The following is a 24,342-nucleotide window of genomic DNA, read 5'->3' as shown; positions in this document are numbered from 1 at the left end:
GGAGTTCATGGTTACAATTCTGCCGCAATCAATGGAATATCTGCCTGACTCTAGCCTCAAAATACAGTTCAGCTAAAACTCACTTCCTCAAGGGAATTCTCTGATATCCCCCAACCAAACATAAATTGCCTCCCATCATCTTTTTTTTTTTTTTGCCTCCCATCATCTTTATTTCCATCATAGCATTCATCACAATTTGTAATTACATATTAGTGTATATATTTATTTCTTTAATATCTGTCCTTTAAACTATAGGCTCCATGTAAGCATGAAACGTGTCTGTTTTATTCACCAAGATTTATCCACTACATTACACTACACAGTGCCTTAGCCAATAAATATTTGTGAGTAAATGAATTAATTAATTAATTAATGAGCCAGTGAGCACAGCTTTCTTTTAAAGCAGATAGGTTTGCTGCAGAAGAGAATCAGCTACGTCTCAAGAGTTAAGAAGCAGAAAATGATTTTCTCCATTGTTTGAAAGAAAGAAGCAATCTTCAAAGGTTTCTTTATTCACTGCTTCATAGTCCAAGAGAAGAGAGCTGGAAAAGTCAAGTCCCCCTCAAAGTTGCCTCTTGCCTCAATGCTCCCACACCTGACTCTGATGTAAATCCATCCATTCAAAAAAATCATTGACATACTGTTAATATCAATCCCAGTAAGGAATGTTCTAGGGCCTAATCTAAAATAAACTAATTTTGATTGTATAACGTATGAAAGAATTTCAACAATTTGCTGTAATATTAGGATGAGCATATCATGCACTAAAATACATAAATGGCAGAATTATATGTGATACAGCTTACTTTAGAAAAGTCATCAATGGCCAGTACTTTGTTTTCTATTTCGTACATCTCACCCCTCCTGAAATACATATCAGCATCCATGGGCTTGCACTTAATTGCTTGAGTATAATTTAGAATTGCCAAAGTACTGTCTTCTTTTCCTCTGAAAATTTCTGCCCTTGAAAAATATGCCTCTAGAGAAAATTGAAAAAGGTAAAATTTAGTGTTACAGTCCTAAATTTTTAAAGATGAATCCTTCACCCTCCAAAAATGTAGTCTTAGAATAATGTATCTCTATTATACTTTCTTTGCTATTTAACTTAAGATTTGTTTTTTATTTCAACAATGCAAAATTTGTTCTCAAAGCCTGGATAAATATTATGGTTAAAAGTGTTTTCAATTTCAATATGAAATAACAAAAATTAACTTTTCTTTTTTGTATATCTGAAATGTTTCATAATCCTTTAACGTTCACAGTAAAAAGTTATATTTTGATGGTACAAAATCTTATGGACTTTTAGCAGAGATCAGCATAGATTTAAAAAAACATTTATTAAGCTCATGTTATATTCTAGGGGTATGTTGTGGGTGCTGGAGATACAAAGATGAATATGACATTTTCTCATTCCCCAAAATTTCCACGTCTAGTCATTCAAGTTGGTTAGAGAATGGTATGTAAACACAAATGTAAATGTGAAGTCTTAAGAACGCTATAACTCTAATTCAGACTAAATTTGTAAATCATTTCTATAACTAAAAATTGTAAGTTCATATTCTTCTTACAGGATGAGCAGTAAGGAACCAATTCATTGTAATGTATACCAAGGACATTAACATTTCAAACCATGATAAGTATTTTTAAAACAATAGGATCACAAACAGTCCTAAATATATGATATCGAGAGTAAATTTAACTTAGGAAGTCACAACCATTTGTGGAGATGTATATGTCTTGAATTATGTATCTTTATACCACTAAATGACCAAAGCTTAGGTAAAGATCTAAGTAATATAACTGCACAGACAACCCACCTGCATTATTTTTATTATATTTATTTATATAATTCAAGTCATCCAAAGCTTCATTAATTCTGCCTTGGAAAAGATAAATGAAATGTCGGTGCCAATAGGCATTGAGAAACAATGGCTCCAAGAGTATAGCCTAGAAAATAAATGTATAAATTCAATTTAAATTGATTTAAGGGAAGATATCCCATCAAATAAATTTTCAAACATTATTGATCCCAATGGCTTTGTATGTGTATAGTATAAAATGATGCCTCCCAATCTGACAGACAAAATCAAGTGTTTTTAATGTTAATTATTTGAAAATGCCAATAATCATAATTTCACAATCCCATATGTATAATACAAATATTCATTGTTCAAAATTCTAGTAAAAGTTAATATATAGTTATAAGCAAGGATAAATTGTTAATATTATTATTTTGATTAAATAAAAACTTACTTCCTGTAGATCATTCATGGCACTCTGGAACTTTCCCAGTTTCCTATAAAGAGCTCCACGCCTACAATATAAAAATGCAGGATATTTCTTCTTACTATTTATTTCTTCAGTCAAGATCTCCACTTCGGATTCATAATGTCTAATGACCGCTGGAGGAAGACCAGACTCCAAAGAACCACTCAATTCTACTTTTGGTGTTTTTTTCACTCTTTCAGACAAGTCTTCATGAACAGATATTTTAACAACTGTCTCTCTTGGGGTTGTCTTCTTTTGTTTAGGCTTAGAGAACATGTCAAGAGCCCATGTTTGAGGACAACTATTTTCTGGAATTCTTCCTTTACTTTGGGCAAATTTGTCAAAATTTAAACACAAAGGTAGACTGGGACACCGTAATAGACGTTCATACAGTGGAACTTTGAGCAAAAATTTCTTCTGTCCCGGAAGGATTCCGTGAGACTCTGATCTAGTATTCAAAAGAGTGATTTTTAAATTACAGAAATATAATTTTTATAATGAATAAATCAACTCAGCCACAGACAAAATTACTATTTCTCTGTTATCAAAATAAAATTACATGGTACTTTTATGCAAACCAAGTCCTCCTATTCATTCACTGAGATCATATGAAGAATCTCTGTGAGTTTATGAAAGCAGAAGACTGTTATTAAAGATGCAGCCTTTGTAGAGAACTGAAATAAAGGGTCAGTGCTCCCTTCTGGCTTAATTTACACCCCTACCACCAACCGGAGGAAATACAATGGAGAAATGAGGAGTTAAAACTTGATGTGAGAAAGGAAGTGACATCTAAATGGTTCACAAGGACATGAACTTGAGGAAGAAGGAAAGATTTGACTCCACAACAGGCTAACAAAAAAACATCCCAGACTTCATCCCAAACTTAGTAGGCTATCAAATTAGATGACATGTAGTAAGCTTTCAAATGGTATGTTTCTAGGATTATCCTCCTCAAACTCTCCATTTCCCACACAGTTTTCATTCAGTAGCATTTATGCATGCCAGTGCTGTACTAGCCACACAAGATAGAATAAACACATTCTATGGGAAGAGAAAAAAAAATCACACCCCATCATTTCATTAATATTTACTGAGTGTGTACTATGAGAAAGACCCGTGCTAAAAGTAGGAGAATAAAAGTGAGAAAAATCAGTACCCTTCCCTTTCCTTACTCTGTGACACACCCCACTCCTCTCCACACTCTAGTGCAAGCCACCATCATCTCTTCTGTCTAGAGTACAATAACTTCTTAGTTCCCTGCTTCTCCTCTTGGTCTCATCCATTCTCCACATGGCAGCTAGCATGTTTTTTTTTAAACAAATGTAAATCAGATCATGTCACTCCCTCCAAGAGTTTTCTCTAGTACCTAGAATACAAATCAAACTTTTCACCATAGTCTACAAGACTCTACATGATAAGACCCCAGCAAGTATCTCTAATAACACTACTTTCTCGCCTCCCACTGTTCCAGGAGCAGAGCAAGCCTCAAGGATACTGCATTTTCCAGTCCTTCTGAGTGGCTGACTCCTTCTCAATTACTATTTCTGGTCAAATGTCACCTTAGAAAGACCATCTGTGCCAAATAGGTTTCGTTTCCACCTGCACATTTATCTCTATCCTTCTCTACCTTGCTATTTGCCCTGGAGTACTAGTCTGTACAGACTACAGACATAGGATCCCTTGCTGTCTTCTAATCAAATATGTCCAATTAGAAGCCCTGAAAAGGGAAAGAGTGAAGTCAAAGTATTTATTCCTCTGGTCCCCTCCTGAAGGGTTGCCTCACACTGGCCATGATCTTTGACCAAAGTTCACTCACTATTTATTTCAAGGAAATCCTTTCCATACAATTTCTTTCTTCCAGGTTCTAGTAATCACTCCCTCTTTTTGTCCTCTCATACTTAGGGGTAGAGATTGGCTCTATTATTTCTAGTCCTAGGATACTACTCTATCATTTGTGGTTTCCCTATGCCCTGACATCTTTGTAAATTGCCCTTGTTATACCTTCCTAGAATTATTCTAAATTGAGAGTGCTGTTTACTCCTGGGACCCTGACTGATAAATTAATTGGTACCAGAGATGGGCCCAGGAAATACAAACACAAAAGGATCCTTCAATGAGTGAATTACAAAATTGAGGCCCAAACCACAATACATTTCTTAAACTATAACAATTGTTGATTAAACAAGACCTTTTAAGAGTTTTTGGAGGCTTGGATAACTCATCATACACAAGTGTAAGTTTACTGAGTCTTAATCCTTTCTTCAGTTTCATCTTCTTTTTCTTGGGATAAACAACGTAAGTAATGCCAGCTTGTCTAGATGCTTCAATGAAAGAGAGAGACAGGTCTTTCGAACTGTATCTGCCCTGCATGTTGTCTAAGATAGTATCTATATTTTCTTTCACAGAGACGGGTTCCTCAGTTTCATTTTGCTCAGCCATCCAATGCTCCAACTCCTTTGTTTTTTGAAACATCACCTCTTTCATATTGCTTTGCATGTTATCCTTAATCTCTAATGGAGTTATGGTCTCCTCCTTCTTCAACTCAACTGCAGATTTTACTCTCTTATTTATAAGGAGACAAAGAAACAGAAAAAATATAAAATCAATTTAGTTGCTGTACATTTAAAATTAATTCAGTTACAATTGCTATTAATGTAATTTGGTCACTATTGAAAAATTTTAAATCTATTCTTGATGTTTTTCAAAAGTGAGCATATAAGTTAACAGTGGGTTAGTTAAAGCAAAGCGCAATAATTTGGCCACATGACATTGCATTAGCTACATAAAAGTAACACCATAAAGTAGATATGAATTAATTGTGATTTTATATATTCTTAATTAGAAGTGAATGCTCTTTACATATCCAAATAAAGTATGTGCTCTACTTTTAGTTTAATGCAAAAAAAAGTGGTAGAATGGGCAAAAATCATTAAAATGCCTTACGTTATAAAATCAATTTGTGGGACTTCCCTGGTGGCACAGTGGTTAAGAATTTGCCTGCCAATGCAGGGGACATGGGTTCGATCCCTGGTCCGGGAAGATCCCACATGCCACGGAGCAACTAAGCCCATGTGCCACAACTACTGAGCCTGTGCTCTAGAGCCCACGAGCCACAACTCTGAGCCCATGTGCCACAACTACTGAAGCCCATGTGCCTAGAGCCTGTGCTCCACAACAAGAGAAGCCACCGCAATAAGAAGCCCGTGCACCACAACGAAGAGTAGCCCCCACTCACTGCAACTAGAGAAAGCCCGCGCACAGCAGTGAAGACCCAACGCAGCCAAAAATAAATAAATAAATAAATAAAATCAATTTGTAAGTCTATTTTCAAAAGCACCCTAACAATATTGAATTTCTATACATAGTATTCAATTATTTTCAATTCAATATTTACAGGCTTAAATAACAGAATTTCAGCCTAATATTCATTTTATCTAATCATTAGAGAACCAACTTAATTTTTAATAATATTAATATAATACATTAATAAATAATTTACAATAATTATGCATTAGTAACTTGAAACTCTAACAACACTCATTACTAATAAAAGAGAGATCAGTTCCAATCCTTTGATACAGCATTTCTTGCCTTTTGAGCTACTGTCACTAAATTAACTGCATTTAATTTTCCTAGTAAATAATAATTTGTTACAGAAATATTTTTCTTTATAGTGAATACAGGCTCAAATTCCAAATATAACAATTCCATACAAGTTGGTTATATACTTTAAGATGTACTAAAGTGCAATAGGGATATTGACCCTCTCTGTGACTTACTATATATACTTCCCCCATCTCAAGAAATTGTATTCAACTCAATATGTAATTAGAATCGAGAACAGAGAAATACAGACTATAGAATATATGTATGTGTATGTATATATCAAGAAAAATAAACACATATGTATGTACCAAGAAAAAGTAGAACATGCCTGAAAAAAAGTAGAATGTAAGATTTTCAAATTACCCACTTGCTAACTAGCTATGAATTATGCAGCTCTGTAGAACACTTGAGAAGGAATTACTGAGAGAATCTATAACTATAAAGCAGAACTACCAGGTAGGTTTGGGTTTTTTGTTTGTTTTCCAGCTTTACTGAGATATTATTGACATATAACATATATAAGCTTAAGGTATGTTGTGTAATGATATGATAAACATATATACTGTGAAATGATTACCACGATAAGGTTAGTTAACACCCCAATCCCCTCATATAATTACCATTGTTTTTGTGTGGTGATAACATTTAAGATATACTCTTTTAACAACTTTCAAGTATATAATATAGTATTGTTAATTATAGTCACCATGCTGTACATTAGAGCCCCAGAATTTATCTTATAAATGAAGGTTTATACCCATTGACAAACATCTCCCCATTCCTCTTCTCCTGCCCCAGCCCTTGCAACCACAATTCTACTCTATGTTTCTATAAGTTTTGTTTTTTAGATTCCACATATAAGTGAGAACAGTATTTATCATTATACTTTTTATTATGTAAATTTCAGGTGTACAACACTCTCATTCAACATCTGTATATACTACAAAGTGACGACCCCCAAAGTCTACCGTCCATCTCCATAAAGCTGACCCCCTTCATCCCTTTTCCTCACCCCCCCCCCCAAGCCCCCTTCTCCTCTGGTAACCAATAATCTGTTCTCTGTATCTATGAGTTTCTTTTGGTTTTGATTTGTTTGTTTATTTATTTTGGTTTTGTTTCATTTTAAATTCCACACATGAGTGAAATCATATGACATTTGTCTTTTTCCTTCTGATTTATTTCACTTAGAATAATACCCTCAAAGTCCATCCATGTTGTCACAAGTGACAAGATTTCATTCTTTTTATGGATGAGTAGTAGTCCATTGTGTGTGTGCATGTATATGTATAAGACACACACACACACATATATATGTGTGTATATATATATACACATATATATATATACATCACTATATATATATATATATATATATATATATATATATATATATATATATATATATATACCACATCTTCTTTATTCATTCATCCATGGATGCACACTTAGGTTGTTTCCATATCTCAGCAATTGTAAATAATGCTGCAATGAACATAGGAGTGCATATATCTTTTCCAATTAGTGTTTTCATATTCTTTGGATAAACACCCAGAAGTGGAATACCCAGATCACATGATAATTCTATTCTTAATTTTTTGAGGAACCTCCATACTGTTTTCCATAGTGGCTGCACCAATTTACAATCTCACTGACAGTGTAAGAGGGTTCCCTTTTCTCCACATCCTCTCCAATACTTGTTACTTCTTGCCTTCTGGATAATAGCCATTCTAACAGGTGTGAGGTAATAGCTCACTGGTTTTGATTTGCATTTCCCTAATAATTAGTGATGTTGAACATCTTTTCATGTGCCTGTTGGGCTACCTGTATATCTTCTTTGGAAAAATGTCTATTAAGATCCTCTGCCCATTTTTAATCATGTTGTTTTTGTGTTGTTGAGTTGTATGAATTCTTTATATATTTTGGATATTAACCCCTTATCAGATATATAATTTTCAAATATTTTCTCCCATTCAATAGGTTACCTTTTTGTTTTGATCATGGTGTCCTTCACTGTGCAGAAGCTTTATAGTTTCAGCAGTTCCATTTGTTTATATTTGCTTCTGTTTCCCTTGCCTTCAGAATCAGAGCCATAAAAACATTGCTAAGACAAATGTCAATGATGTTACCATCCATGCCCTCTTCTAGAATTTATGGTTTCAGGTTTTACATTCAAGTCTTTAACCCATTTTCAGTTTTCTGTGTATGGTATAAGACAGTGGTCTAGTTTCCTTCTTTTGCATGTGGCTGTCCAGTTTTCCAAATACCACTTAATTGAAGAGACTGTCCTTACTTCATTGTGTGTTCTTGACTCCTTTGTTGTAAATTAATTGTCCATATATGTGTATATTTATTTCTGGGTTCTCAATTCTGTTCCATTGATCTGTGTGTCTGTGCCTATACTATACTTTATGATTACTATAATTTTGTAGTATAGGTTGAAATCAGGGAGTGTGATACCTCCAGTTTTGTTCTTCTTTCTCAAGATTATTTTGCCTATTCAGGATCTTTTGTGGTTCTATACAAAATTTTGGAATTATTTGCTCTAGTTCTGTGAAAAATGTCATTGAAATTTTGATAATGATTACACTGAATCTGTACATTGCTTTGGGTAGTATGGACATTTGAACAATATTAATTCTTCCATTCCATGAGCACAGAATATCTTTCCATTTACTTGTGTCTTCATCAGTTTTTTTCATCAGTGTCTTATAGCTTTCAGTGTACAAGTCTTTCCTTTCCTGGGTCAAATTTATTCCTAGCTATTTTAATTCTTTTTGATGCAATTGTAAATGGGGTTGTTTTCTTAATTTCTCTCTCTGATACTTCATTATTAGTTCATAGAAACACCACAGATTTCTGTATATTGATTTTGTATCGTGTGACTACTGATTTCATTTATTAGTTCTAACAGTTTTTTGGTGGTATCTTTAGAGTTTTCTATATATAATATCATATCATCTGCAAATAATGACAGATTTTCTTCTTCCTTTCCAACTTGGATGTCTTTTGTTCCTTTTTCTTGCCTAATTGCTGTGGCTAAGACTTCCATATTACGTTGAACAGAAGTAACAAGAGTGAGCATCCTTGTCTTCTTTCTGATCCTAGGCAAAAAGCTTTCAGCTTTTCACTACTGAGTATGATGTTAGTTTTGGGTTTGTCATATGACTTTTTTATATTGTGGTATGTTCCCTCTATACCTGCTTTGTTGAGAGTTTTTTTCATAAATGGATGTTGAATTCTGTCAAATGTTTTTTCTGCATCTATTGAGATGATCATATGATTTTTATCCTTTATTAATGAGATGCATCATGTTGATTGATTTGTGGGTGTTGAACCATCCTTGCATTCCTAGGATAAAACCCATTTGATCATGGTGTATGATCCTTTCAATGTACTGTTGAATTCAGTTTGCTAATATTTTGTTGAGGATTTTTGTGCCTATGTTCAAAAAACAATTGGTCTGTAATTTCTTTCTCTCTTTCTTTTTTTGTGGTGCCGTTGTCTGGTTTTGGTATCAGGGGAATGCTGGCCTCATACAGTGTGTTTGGAAGGCTTCCCTCCTCTTCAGTTTTTTGTAAGAGTTTGAGAAGGATAGGTATTAAATCTTCTTTGAATGTTTGGAAAAATTCACCAGTGAGGGAGGTTTTTGATTACCAATTCAATCTCTTTATTAGTAATCAGTCTATTCAGGTTTTCTATTTCTGCATGATTCAGCCTTGGTAGATTGTATGTTTCTAGAAATTTGTCTCTCTTCTGGGTTATACACTTTGTTGGCATGTAATTGTTCATAGTATTCTCTTATGATCCTTTGCATTTCTGTGGTGTCAGTTGTAACTTCTCTTTCATTTCTTATTTTATTTATTTAAAGCCTCTCTCTTTTTTTCTTGGGTAGTCTAGCTAAAGGCTTGTCAATTCTGCTTATCTTCTCAAGGAACCAGCTAAGTTTCACTGATGTTTCCTATTGTCTTTTTAGTCTCGATTTATTTCCACTCTGATCTTTATTTTTTCCTTCCTTCTACCAACTTTCAGCTTCATTTTTTTTCTTCTCTTTCTAGTTCCTTTAGATGTAAAGTTAGATTGAGATTTTTCTTGTTTCTTGTGGTAGGACTGTAGTGCTACAAGAGTCCCTCTTAGAACCCCTTTTGCTGAATCCCATAGATTTTGCTATGCCGTACTTCTGTCTTCATTTGTCCCTAAGTGTTTTTTTAATTTCTCCTTTGATTTCTTCCATGACCCATTGGTTGTCTAGTAGCATGTTGTTTAATCTCCACATTTTTATGGTTTTCCTGTTTTTTTCTTGTAATTGATTTCTAGTTTCACACCTTTGTGGTCAGAAATAATGTTTGGTAGGATTTCAATCTTCATGAATGTATTGAGACTTGTTTTGTGACCTAACACGTGATCTATCCTGCAAAATGTTCCATATGCACTTGAGAAGAATGTGTATTTTACTGCTTTTGGATGGAATATTCTTTATAAATCTATTAAGTCTATCTGGTTTAATGTGTCATTTAAGACCAATGTTTCCTTATTGGTTTTCTGTCTGGATAATCTATCCATTACTGTTAAGTGGGCTGTTAAAGTTCCCTCCTTATTGTATTGTTTTCAGTTTCTCCCTTTAAGTCCATTAATATTTGTTTTATATATTTTGATGCTCCTATATTGGGTGCATATATATTTGTAAATGCTATATCTTCTTTTTGGATTGACCCTTTTATCATTATGTAGTGCCCTTCTTTGTCTTTTATTACAGTCTTTGTTTTAAAGGCTATTTTGTCTGATATGAGTATAGCTATACCAGCTTTCTTCTCATTTGCATTTGCATGAAATATCTTTTTCCATCCCTTCACATTCAGTCTGTGTGTGTCCTTACTTCTAAAATGAGTCTCTTGTAGGCAGCATATAGATGAGTCTTGTTTTTTTTTTAATCCATTCAGCCACTCTATATCTTTTGGTGAATTTAGTCCATTTACATTTAAAGTAATAATTGATAGGTATGTACTTATTGCCATTTTAATTGTTTTATGGATGTTTTTGTAGTTCTTCTCTGTTCCTTCTTTTTTTTCTCTGTTCCCTTATGGTTTGCTGGCTTTCTATAGTGTTAGCTTTAGATTCCTTTCTCATTTTCTTTTGTGCGTTTACAAGTTTTTTCTTTGTGGTTACCATCAGGCTCACACATAACATTCTATGTATATAGAAATCTTTTTTTTAACTTGATAACAACTTTGAACACATCCTAAAGCTTTACATTTTTACTCCTCCCCCCCACATTTATATTTTTATGACACCTTTTACATCTTTTATTTTATGCTTTCCTTAACTAATTATTGTAATTTTACTTAATTTTACTACTTTTGTCTTTTAACTTTCATACTTGCTTTATAGGTTACTGATCCACTACCTTTACTATATATTTACCTGTTCTAGTGAGATTTTTACTTTTATATTTTTTCTTTTTATTAATTTAGTGCCTTTTCTTTTCAGCTTACAGAAGTCCCTTTAATATTTCATAGAAGGCTGATGTAGTGGTAAACTCCTTTAGCTTTTGCTTATCTGTAAAACTCTTAATTTCTCCTTCAATTCTGAATAATAACCTTACAGGTGGAGAATTCTTGGCTGGAGATTTTTCCCTTTCAGCACTTTTTTATGTCATGCCACTCTCTTCTGGCTTTTAAAGTTTCTGCTGAAAAATCTGCTCGTAGCCTTATGGGATTTCCCTTGTATGTAATAACTTGTTTTTCTCTTGCTGCTTTTAAGAGTCTCTCTTTATTCTTATCTTTTTTCATGTGTCTTAGTGTGTTTCTCTTTGGGTTCATGTTATTTGGAACTCTCTGGGTTTCCTGGACCTGGATGTCCTTTTCCAGACTAGGAAAATTTTCAGCATTATTTCTTCAAATAATTTTTCTGGCCCCTTCTCTCTCTCTTCTCCTTCTGGGACCCCTATAATGTGAATGTTATTCTGCCTGATGTTGTACCGGAGATTCCTTAAGGTATCTTCACTTTTTAAAATTCTTTCTTCATTTTGCTGCCCTGTCTGAGTGATTTCTGTTGCTTTTTCTTCCAACTTGCTGATTCATTCTTATCCTTCATCCAGTTTGCTGTTGAATCCTTCAAGTATATTTTTCAGTTCAGTTTGGTACTTTCTTATATATTCTATCTCTGCTGTTTTCACTGTGTTCATCCATTCTTCTCCCAAATTTGGTGAACATCTTTTGACTGTTACATTGAACTCTTTTGGAACATATTCCTCTCTCTGCTTTTGCCTGACTCTTTGTGTTTTTCTATATGGATTAGGCAAAACAGCACCTCTCCGAGTCTTGAAGGAGTGGTCTTGAGTAGAAAATGATCTGTGGGACCCAGAAGCACAATCTCCCCTGGCCACCAGAGTCAGGTATTCAAGGGGCGCTCCTTGTGTGGGCTGTGTGCACCTGCTGGCTGTAGCAAGGCCACAGCTGCTACACAGAGAGAGCAAGGCTTGGTGCTCTTGCTCACCCAGCACAGTTGTGGCATGGCTGCTGTGGCACAGGGTGGGGGGAACTTGGGGCACTTGCCCTGCCTGACTGCAACACAGTTGTGTCATAGGGTGTACAGGGTTTGGTGCACTCACCCAACCCGGTTCCAACATGGCTGCTGCACAGTGTGTGTGTTGGCAGGTACTCAGGGCACTCACCTGGCCTGGTTTCAGCGTGGGGTGGGTGGAGCATGCCCACTGGCGCTAGCAGGTTATAGGGAGAACACAAAAAATGGCACCCAGCAACTCCTTCATCAGTAAGTTAGAATGAGATTTAAAAATGGTGCCCACCAGCACTTCTGTCCCCAGAGAAAGTCCCAACAGGTTCCTGCCTCTCCAGCAGCTGCTTTAAGATCAGTAAGTGGGTCTCCCTCACTTATGATCTAGGCGTTTTTCAAATTATTGCTTTTGTGCTGAATCGCAGGGCAAATGGATCTGTGCAGGAGCCCTTTAAGAGCAGGTTCCCCATTTCCTAAAGTTCAGTGGTTCTCCTGGACTCAATCCCCACTGATTTTCAAAACCAGACATTTTCGGGGCTCACCTTTCCATTGCTACTCAAGGGTGGGGGTTCCTGATGTGGGCTCACTCCCTTCATTCCTTGAGGGAAAGTTTTGGGATCCCTCCTGATTGTGGGTCACCATTCCTGGGGTGGGGTCTCAGGTGAGATCATGTCTCTGCTCTCCTTCTTACCTAGATGCATCTCTTTTATCCTTGTTGTAGAAGCACTCTTCATCTAGTTCTCAGGTCCTTTTTGGAGGAAAATTATTCCATATATAGCTTCAAATTTGTTGTGTCATGGAAGGAGGTCAGTTCAGGGTCTTCCTATGCTGCCATCTTAAACCCAGTCCCCCCCTTCTCTCTCATTTACCATAATGCCCCATGGTCCATGCATGTTGTCACAAAAGGCAAGATTTCCTTCTTTTTATAACTAATATTCCATGAATATAGATGCAAAAATTCACAAGAAAATACTAGCAAAAAATTCAACAGCACATTAAACAGATCATACTACATGATCACATAAGATTTATCCCTTGGATGCAAGGATCATTCAATATACACAAATCAATAGATGTGATACATCACATTAATAGAATGAAACATAAAGATCATATGATCAACTCAATAAACATGTAAAAATCATTTCACAAAGTTCAACATCCTTTCATGATAAAAACTCTCAACAAAGTGGCTATAGAGGGAACATACCTCAACATAATAAAGGCCATAAGACAAACTCACAGCTAACTTCACACTCAACAGTGAAAGGTTGAAAGCTTTCCCACTAAAATCAGGAACAAGAGTGCTCACTCTTGCCACTTTTATTCAACATACTACTGGAAGTCCTAGCCAAAGCAAGTAGGAAAGAAAAAGGGGAAAAGCCATCCAAATCTGAAAGGAATAAGTAAAATTGTCTCTGTATGCAGATCATAGGATCATATATAGAGAAAACTCTAAAGACTCCATGAAAAAACTGTTAGAACTAATCAATGAATTCAGTAAGTTGCAGGATTCAAAATCAACATACAAAAATCAGTTGTATTTCTATTTACAAACAATGAATTATTTGAAAAAGAAATAAAGTAATCTCATTTACAATAGTATCAAAAATAATAAAATACTTAGGAATAAATTTAACCAAGGAGGTGAAGAATTTGTACACTAAAAATTACAATATATTGATGATGAAAGAAGTTGAAGACACAAATAAATATAATAAAAAGATATCTCACATTCATGAATCAGAATTAGTATTTTTGAATATCCATACCACCCAAAGCATCTATAGAGTCAATACAATACCTATCAAAATTCCAATAGCGGGACTTCCCTGGCAGTCCAGTGGTTAAGACTCGGCACTTCCACTGCAGGGAGTGAGGGTTCGATCCCTGGTCAGGGAACTAAGATCCCGCATGCTGTGCAGTGTGGCAAAAAAAAAAAAAAAAAAAAAATTCCAATAGCATATTTCACAAAAATAGAAAAAACAATCTTAAAATTCATATGGAACCACAAAAGACGCCAAATAACCAAAGGAATTCTGAGAAAGAAGAAAAAAATTGGAGGCATAAGAATTCCTAATTTCAAACTTTATTACAAAGCTATAGTAATCAAAGCAGTATGATGCTGGCATAAAAACAGACACAGAAACCAATGGAACAGAATCAGGATCTCATAAATTATCCCATGCATATATAGTCAACTAATATTTGACAAGGGAGCCAACAATACTCAATGGTGAAAGTATAGGTTCTTCAATAAACTGTCTAGGAAAATTGAATATTCACATGCTAAAGAATGAAATTGGACTCCTATCTTATACTACACACAAAAATTAACTCAAAATGAATTAAAAACTTAAATGTAAGACCTGAAATTGTAAAACTAGAAGAAATCACAGGGAAAAGTTCCTTGATGTTGGTCTTGGTGATGATTTTTTGGATATGACACCAAAAGCACAAGCAACAAAAGCAAAAATAAACACCTGGGACTACATCAAACTTAAAAGCCTCTGCACAGCAAAATAAACAATCTGCAGAATGAAAAGGCAACGTATGAAATAGGAGAAAATATTTACAAACCATCTATCTCATAAGGAGTTAATTCCAAAATATGTAAGAAACTCTTCCAACTCGACAGCAAGAAAAACAAACAATCCAATTTAAAAATGCGCAAAGAAACTCAGTAGAGATTTTTCCCAAGAAGACATGCAAATGGCCAACTGGTTCATGAAAAGATGCTCAATGTCACTAATTATCAGGGAAATGCAAATAAAAATCACAGTGAGATATCACCTCACACCTGTTAGAATAGCTATTATCAAAAAGACAAGGGACATCAAGTGTTGGTGAGGCTGTGTGGGAAGTGTGAGTTCAAGTGTTGGAACCCTTGTACACTGTTGAGGGAAATGTAAATTGGTACAGCCACTATGGAAACAGCATGGAGACTCTTCAAAAAATTAAAAATAGAACTACCATATGATCCAGCAATCCCACTTCTGGGTATATATCCAAAGGAAATGAAATCAGGATCTTGAAGAGATATCCACACTCCCATTTTCATAGCCACATCATTCACGATAGCCAAGATATGGAAACAATCTACCTATCAAGAGATGAATGAATAAAGAAAATGTGATATAGATATAGATACAGATATAGATATACACACACAATAGAATGTCATTCAGCCATAAAAAAGAAGGAAATCCTGCCACTGGCAATGACATGGATGGACCTTGAGGACATTCTGCTAAGTGAAATAAGTCAGACAGAGAAATAGAAATACTGTATGAGCTCACTTATATGTAGAATCTAAAAACAAGACAAACAAACAAACAAAACCCTCACAGATACAGAGAACAGATTCATGGTTGCCAGAGGCAGGGAGTAGGAGATGGGCAAACTGGGTGTGGTGGTCAAAAGGTACAAACTTTTAGTTATAAAATAAATAAGTCCTGGGGATGATTTAATGTACAGCATGGTGATTACAGTTAAAATACTGTATTGTATATTTGAAAGTTGCTAAGAAAGTAGCTCTTAGAAGTTCTCAGCACAAGAAAAAAGGTGTAAATATGTGGGATGACAGATGTTAACTAGACTTACTGTGATGATCATTTCACAATATACACAGGTATCAAATAATTATGTGGTACACCTGAAACTAATATAATGTTATATATTAATTATATGTCAATAGAAAAATCTTAAGGATGGTGTCAGTGTACAGAGATACAAAACAGAACAATCAAAAAGTTGGTAAGAAAGAAGAATGCCAGAAATGAAATAGGAAGCAGGTTAAAGTTAAGCAGGTTAAAAGCAAGTTAGAAGCAAGTAACATGGAGAATCAAGGAAGCTGAGTGTCAGATTTCAGAGAGAAAAACAAAAGCTGGGAGCTGTTTGCCAATGCCACTAAACGTAAGATCAGCACTCAAAAAGATTGCCAACAAACACATGAAAGAATGCTCAACATCATTAATCATCAGAGAAATGCAAATCAAAACTACAATGAGATATCATCTCACACCGGTCAGAATGGCCATCATCAAAAAATCTAGAAACAATAAATGCTGGAGAGGGTGTGGAGAAAAGGGAACCCTCTTGCACTGTTGGTGGGAATGTAAATTGATACAGCCACTATGGAGAATAGTATGGAGGTTCCTTAAAAAACTAAAATTAGAACTACCATACGACCCAGCAATCCCACTACTGGGCATATACCCTGAGAAAACCATAATTCAAAAAGAGTCATGTACCAAAATGTTCATTGCAGCTCTATTTACAATAGCCAGGACATGGAAGCAACCTAAGTGTCCATTATCGGATGAATGGATAAAGAAGATGTGGCACATATATACAATGGAATATTACTCAGCCATAAAAAGAAATGAAATTGAGTTATTTGTAGTGAGGTGGATGGAGTTAGAGTCTGTCATACAGAGTGAAGTAAGTCAGAAACAGAAAAACAAATACAGTATACTAACACATATATATGGACTCTAAGGGAAAAAAAAAAAAAGGTCATGAAGAACATAGTGGTAAGACGGGAATAAAGACACAGACCTTCTAGAGAATGGACTTGAGGATATGGGGAGGGGGAAGGGTAAGCTGTGACAAAGTGAGAGAGTGGCATGGACATATATACACTACCAAGTGTAAAATAGATAGCTAGTGGGAAGCAGCCGCATAGCACAGGGAGATCAGCTCGGTGCTTTGTGACCACCTAGAGGGGTGGGATAGGGAGGGTTGGAGGGAGGGAGATGCAAGAGGGAAGAGATATGGGAACATATGTATATGTATAACTGATTCACTTTGTTATAAAGCATAAAGTAACACACCACTGTAAAGCAATTATACTCCAATAAAGATGTTAAAAAAAAAAAAAACGCATATGGATTCTTGTTGCAGAGGAAAGTCCATTGCGTTTGGTAAGAGAAGGTGTGGGTTTAAGTACTAGCTCTGCCACTTATCACTTTCTGACCTTTGCTTTTTCATATATAAAACAAGGATAGTATCTGTCTCATCTTCCCTCTTATCAGGAGATTGTGTAGCTCAAGACCAAACTGTAATAGAGTCCATGAAAATGCATTAACACTGTGAGCCCAATGCAAGTGTAGATCAATATTATAAGTGACTTGATTTATAATATACCAAGTAAAGTCAAAGTATGAATATGAGACACTTCCAAGAGATGTTGAAAATCTTCAATTGGCACTATGAACAACAATCTTACAGGGGCTACCAAATACACGGTTGAATCCAAAATTTCAGTCAACTCTGGATGAATCAAGTGATCACACTATTTCAGGAAAGCCAACAAAAAGCATAGGTGGTGATTATTACTAGAGATGTAAATATTTCTTTTGAATAACAAAAACTGAAAAATTATCATACCTTTAATTGTGGAGATTGCATGCTGAAACATTTTTGGATATTTTCAAATGAGGCAGATTTTCTTAGGAAAAAAAACTGTGAAATAATCAGATGACAAATATACACTGACTCTAGACACTATTTGGTAAACTAAAATATCATATGACAATTGGCTAATAATAACTGTTTAAGTAAATCAATGAAATGCAGAAACACTAATGAAAATACAGGTTCTTACTGATTTTGAAATCACTGACTTCACAGATGGGAGCAGAGCTTAAAATCCATCAATTAATTTTGAAAAGTGTATAATAATGGAAGCTATCTTATTTTTTTAATTCAACATATATAACAAACACTAAAGTTTCCAGAAAGTAGCCCAGGTGTGTGTAAATGTGCCATAGATATGCTGGGCCATTAATCCTCTTAGCCCTGGGGCTGCGCTAGTGGGACCTGGAGCGGCTACTGTTCCTCCTACTTTTCAGTGGCTACTGAACAGTCTCCTCTAAATCATGAGCAACCTCAACCTTTTACCCCATAAGGCCACACAAATATTATTACTTACTATGAGAACTATTATACTAAAAGAGTTGTGAAGTACTAACATACCAAATAGAGTAGAAAGTACCAAAAAAAATGACATATTTCATGTATGATGGTGGAAACAGACATAAAGAAGTAACTATTATCCAAAGCAACTGTAACAATGACTGTAAAGATAGCATGAATCAGGTGTAAAGAGAGCACAGGAGAGGTGGAGGTCAATTCAGAATGGAAAGGAACCTGGATTGACCAGCTTGAAGAGGTAGCATTAGGGCTGGCCTGTAAAAGGTAGTGACATTTCCATGAACGGAGAAGGGGTTGAGAACATGCCAGGCCAACGGGATAGCCTAAACAAGCACAGAGAAGTGTCAAAGTGCTGGGATTTTAGTCCCCGAGGACTCTGGTGCAGGCAGAGTACAGGGTACCTGGGGGTTACATGGAAGCAGAAGCATAATGGGAGGTAAGATAGAAAATATAGTCAAGGCGAGGTTATGAGGCTTAGTTAAGCACTCTGACTTTGATAGGTGGAGTTATTCAGTTTGTTCAGTTGAGTGTTGTAATTACACCTGTGTTTTAGGAACATTGCAGGGGACAATAGGGAGGATGGATTAGAAACAGCCGTTAAAAACAGTAATATCTGACAGGGAGGTATAAGTAATGTTACTAGAGTAGTCTATGCATTCCAAACTAGAAAGTGTCATTTGTTGGTTCAATTATGTTTTTAAGTGATGGTCACCGTTCTAGGTTCTGTGGATAAAACAAGAATGATATGACCCCCATATCACTCAGACTAATGAAAAATAAAAAGATAAAACATATATGAGGACAAATATTTAATAAGCAATAGTGATATATGTTAAAAACAGCAAAAGTGATCTATATTAAATAGAAATATTACTCAAAAAAAAAGTATTACCTGACTGTATGGGGAATATGGAAGGAGGCACAGACACATATTAAACCTAGTGTAACTGACCAGAATGGGGATTTGATTTGTCCTAGGTCAATAAGGCTCTCTACTATGTGACACTCAGCATCCCAAGATATCACCAAGGGCAGTAAGGGCTGAAGGCCTTAAGGAAAGAAAAATAAAACCCTTTCTTGTTTGTCCCTCATAAAGTTCAAGATATTTATTAAACCACTAATATAAATTTCATACCTTTCTTCTTCCCTCAATCGCTATCTCTTTTCTCTCCAATTGTGTTTATTAATTAGTTTATTTAGATACACCATAGGGATAATAACGTCATGGGCATGAGTCCAATCACCATTTAGAGAATTCAGTTTTACTCTGTTTCATAGCCATAAACAATTCCCTCCCTGCATTTGGTCAAAAGATTCATAAACATGTTCCTTTGATCATTTAAGACCTGGGCAAGCAGTGATAAATGAGTGCAAACCCAGACATTTTAGGAATTTTAGGAAAACTCACAGCAGATATCCTGCTATTGATTAGTAAATAACATCTTCTGAGTGTCATAAAGACCACAGATTTGAAAGAGGAAACATGTCCTCTGCAAAGACACTAGTGAATATTCTGAGGCATTTCCCAGAATGAGGAAGCATCAAGAAATTATTTCTGAAATCGCTAGAAATAATATCTGAACTGTAGTCACATAAAGCCACCAACCCATAATTTAGAATAAAAATTATACTTACCCTAGAACTTCTCCTACGCTGATTTAAAGTAATGACACTTTCCTTGCTTTCAGATGTAAATTTCTCAAATAAAATTCTGCTTGCTTGCACACTCTGTGATAAAAAAAAAAGATGACAGTTTTAAGCTATATAGTGGAATACTTTTAAAAGCCTATGATTACTGTTGCTTCATAGTATAACATTATTACCAAAAGAGCAATATACAGGAAAGGTAGAATTCTAGAAAACACCAGAGACGCATCAAAGTCTGGCTGCAGACTAAGTATTTGGCCAAAACCCACAGTTTGGCTTCGGCATTGGACTTTAGCCAAATAGATACCTCTACATTATTTCTGACATCCCTGGTCTTAGGAGCAATCAATGATCCTGTGACCTCATAGGTTGGCACTGAATCTCTTTAGTATATCAACATCAGTATTATGAACAAAACATATCATTTGGAGTTACTGTCAATATGCAACTATTCACTGACAAATACAAGTAAGCATTCTAAATATTAATTGGAATGAAAATTTCCTTAAATGCTTTATACTTTTAACTCAGTCAATTAAATTATATAAATATTTATTGTTGTAAGGGTGAATTGCTGCAATAATTATGATTATTATTAAATGTGCTACTTCTCTATCTTGTAATCAGAGATTTGGATATATAGAAACAACTACAAGACCTAAGTTTCATAGCCCGGTAGATACATGACGAATAAAATCCTTCCACTGCTTTGTTTGCTGAAATTTTTAGGTCTCAACTAACATTTCAAAAATTTTAAATATTTATTCAATATAAAATCAACTTTTAAAAGTATCACGTAGGGACCTCCCTGGTGGTCCAGGTGTTAAGACTCGGCCCTCCCAATGCAGGGGGCCTGGGTTCTGTCCCTTGTGGGAGAACTAAGATCCCACGTACTGCAACTAAGCCCGTGTGCTGCAACTAGAGATGCCCGTGTGCCACAGAGCCTGCATGCCGCGACAAAGACCCAGCACAGCCAAAAAAATAAATGAATAAATAAATTTTTAAAAAGAATACCACACAGTTATCACTGAGGATGGAACAGATATGCAGAAGGCTATGGGTAATTTAGGAATCACCAACATTGAATTTTTGTTCATCCTCTCTGTTGTATTTATGGAAAGTAGTTATAGCACAATGTAAGGTAAGAGAATTACTGGACATTGCAGAAAGATACCTGGTCACTTTCATCATTATTCTTCAAAGACAAACTATGTGACACACAAGAGATTTTGGAACTATTTTACCATATGCTTGCACAAAATATTCCAATATGATGGAATAGCAGCTATTACATACTTAAAACAATGCTTTTAACAGTAACAAGGACAAAAATTTTAACACTGCACTTTATAGATATCAGAACAGCAGAACCTACTAACAATCAATGATTGCTTTTTAAAAAAAGAATGTGGAAGGAGACCTTCAACATGGCGAAGGAGTAAGACGTGGAGATCACCTTCCTCCCCACAAATACATCAGAAATATATCTACATGTGGAACAACTACTACAGAACACCTACTAAATGCTGGCAGAAGACCTCAGACTTCCCAAAACCCAGGTGGCTGACAGAATCTTGGTGCTCCGGCCAGGTGTCAGGCCTGTGTCTCTGAGGTGGGAGAGCTGAGTTCAGGACATTGCTCCACCAGAGACCTCCTGGCTCCACATAATATCAAATGGCAAAAGCTCTCCCAGAGATCTACATCTCAACGCTAAGACCCAGCTCCACTCAACTGTCTCCAGCACTGTAGCACCAGCAAGCTAAAGTGCTGGACCCCCTAGGCCAAACAACTAGCAAGACAGGAACACAACCCCACTCATTAGCATAAAGGTTGCCTAAAATCATAAAAAGGTCACAGAAACCCTAAAACACACCACCGGACGCAGTCCTGCCCACCAGAAAGACAAGATCCAGCCTCATCCACCAGAACACAGGCACCAGTCCCCTCCACCAGGAAGCATACAAAACCCACTGACCGACTTTAGCCACTGGGCGCAGACACCAAAAGCAACAGGAAGTACAAAACTGCAACCTGCGAAAAGGAGACCCCAAACACAGTGGGTTAAGCAAAGTGAGAAGACAGAGAAACAAACAGCAGATGAAGGAGCAAGATAAAAACCCACCAGACCAAACAAATGAAGAGGAAATAGGCAGTCTACCTGAAAAAGAATTCAGAGTAATGATAGTAAAGATATCCAAAATCTTTGAAACAGAATGGAGAAAATACAAGAAATGTTTAACAAGGACCTAGAAGAACTGAAGTGCAAACAAACAATGATCAACAACACAAAAAATGAAATTTAAAATTCTCTAGATGAAATCAATAGCAGAAAAACTGAGGCAGAAGAACGGATAAGTGACCTAGAAGATAAAATACTGGAAATAACTACTGCAGAGCAGAATAAAGAAAAAAGAAGGAAAAGAATTGAGGACAATCTCAGAAACTTCTGGGACAATATTAAATGCACCAACATTCAAATCATAGGGGTCTCAGAAGAAGAAGACAAAAAGAAAGGGACTGAGAAAATATTTGAAGAGATTATAGTTGAAAACTACCTTAATAAGGGAAAGGAAAGTCAATCAAGTTCAGGATGTGCAGAGAGTCCCATAGAGGATAAATCCAAGGAGAAACACGCCAAGACACATATTAATCAAACTATCAAAAATTAAATGCAAAGAAAAAATATTAAAAGTAGCAAGGGAAAAACAACAAATAACATACAAGAGAATCCCCATAAGGTTAACAGCTGATCTTTCAGCAGAAACTCTGCAAGCCAGAAAGGAGTGACAGGACATATTTAAAGAGATGAAAGGGAAAAACTTACAACAAAGATTACTCTACTCAGCAAGGATTTCATTCAGATTCGATGGAGAAATTAAAACCTTTACAGACAAGCAAAAGCTAACAGACTTCAGCACCACCAAACCAGCTTTACAACAAATGCTAAAGGAACTTCTCTAGGCAGGAAACACAAGAGAAGGGAAAGACCTACAATAACAAACCCAAAACAATTAAGAAAATGGTAACAGGAACATACATATTGATAACTACCTTAAATGTAAATGGACTAAATGCTCCAACCAAAAGACACAGGCTGGCTGAATGGATACAAAAACAAGACCCATATATATGCTGTCTACAAGAGACCCATTTCAGACCTAGGGACACATACAGACCGAAAGTGAGGGGATGGAAAACCATATTCCATGCAAATGGAAATCAAAAGAAAGCTGGAGTAGCAATTCTCATTTCAGACAAAATAGACTTTAAAATAAACACTATTACAAGAGACAAAGAAGGACACTACATAATGATCAAGGGATCAATCCAAGAAGAAGATATAAAAATTGTAAATATTTATGCACCCAACCTAGGAGCACCTCAATACATAAGGCAAATACTAACACCCATAAAGGGGGAAATCGACAGTAACACAATCATAATAGGGGACTTTAACACCCCACTTTCACCAATGCACAGATCATCCAAAATGAAAATATATAAGGAAACACAAGCTTTAAATGATACATTAAACAAGATGGACTTAATTGATATTTATAAGACATTCCATCCAAAAACAACAGAATACACTTTCTTCTCAAGTGCTCATGGAATATTTTACAGGAGAGATCATATCTTGGGTCAAAAATCAAGCCTTGGTAAATTTAAGAAAACTGAAATCATGTCAAGTATCTTTTCCGATCACAACGCTATGAGACTAGATAACAATTACAGGAAAAAAATCTGTAAAAAATACAAACACATGGAGCTAAGCAATACACTACTAAATAACCAAGAGATCACTGGGGAAATCAAAAAATACCTAGAAACAAATGACAATGAAAACAAATGACCCAAAACCTATGGGATGCAACAAAAGCAGTTCTAAGAGGGAAGTTTACAGCAATACAATCCTACCTCAAGAAACAAGAAACATCTCAAATAAACAACCTAACCTTACACCTAAAGCAATTAGAGAAAGAAGAACAAAAAAACCCCAAAGTTAGCAGAAGGAAAGAAATCATAAAAATAAGATCAGAAATAAAGGAAAAAGAAATGAAGGAAACAATAGCAAAGATCAATAAAACTAAATGCTGCCTCTTTGAGAAGATAAACAAAATTGACAAAGAATTAGCCAGATTCATCAAGAAATAAAGGGAGAAGACTCAAATCAATAGAATTAGAAATGAAAAAGGAGAAGTAACAACTCACACTGCAGAAATACAAAGGATCATGAGAGATTACTACAAGCAACCATATGCCAATAAAATGGACAACCTGGAAGAAATGGACAAATTCTTAGAAAAGCACAACCTTCCAAGACTGAAACAGGAAGAAATAGAAAATATACACAGACCAATCACAAGCACTGAA

The 24,342-nt window shown here is 35.5% G+C and overlaps 1 protein-coding gene across 1 annotated transcript in view; it reads right to left on the bottom strand.

Moving 5' to 3' along the window:
- TTC6 (tetratricopeptide repeat domain 6) overlaps positions 1-24,342 on the bottom strand; it is a 214,670-nt gene that overhangs the window by 62,769 nt on the left and 127,559 nt on the right. Inside the window, exons 8-13 of the mRNA XM_061182474.1 lie at positions 19,957-20,049; positions 17,776-17,850; positions 4,457-4,830; positions 2,254-2,716; positions 1,818-1,947; positions 807-979 (exon numbers count right to left, since the gene is read on the bottom strand). Of these exons, the coding sequence (XP_061038457.1) occupies positions 807-979; positions 1,818-1,947; positions 2,254-2,716; positions 4,457-4,830; positions 17,776-17,850; positions 19,957-20,049 (1,308 nt within the window). The remainder of the gene's footprint in view (positions 1-806; positions 980-1,817; positions 1,948-2,253; positions 2,717-4,456; positions 4,831-17,775; positions 17,851-19,956; positions 20,050-24,342) is intronic.

This window comes from Eubalaena glacialis, chromosome 2 (genome assembly GCF_028564815.1).
Source record: "Eubalaena glacialis isolate mEubGla1 chromosome 2, mEubGla1.1.hap2.+ XY, whole genome shotgun sequence".
In the NCBI taxonomy this organism is placed as follows: Eukaryota; Metazoa; Chordata; class Mammalia; order Artiodactyla; family Balaenidae; genus Eubalaena; species Eubalaena glacialis.
Note: the sequence above shows the minus strand (reverse complement) of the source record. Positions and strands in the feature narration are given on the sequence as shown.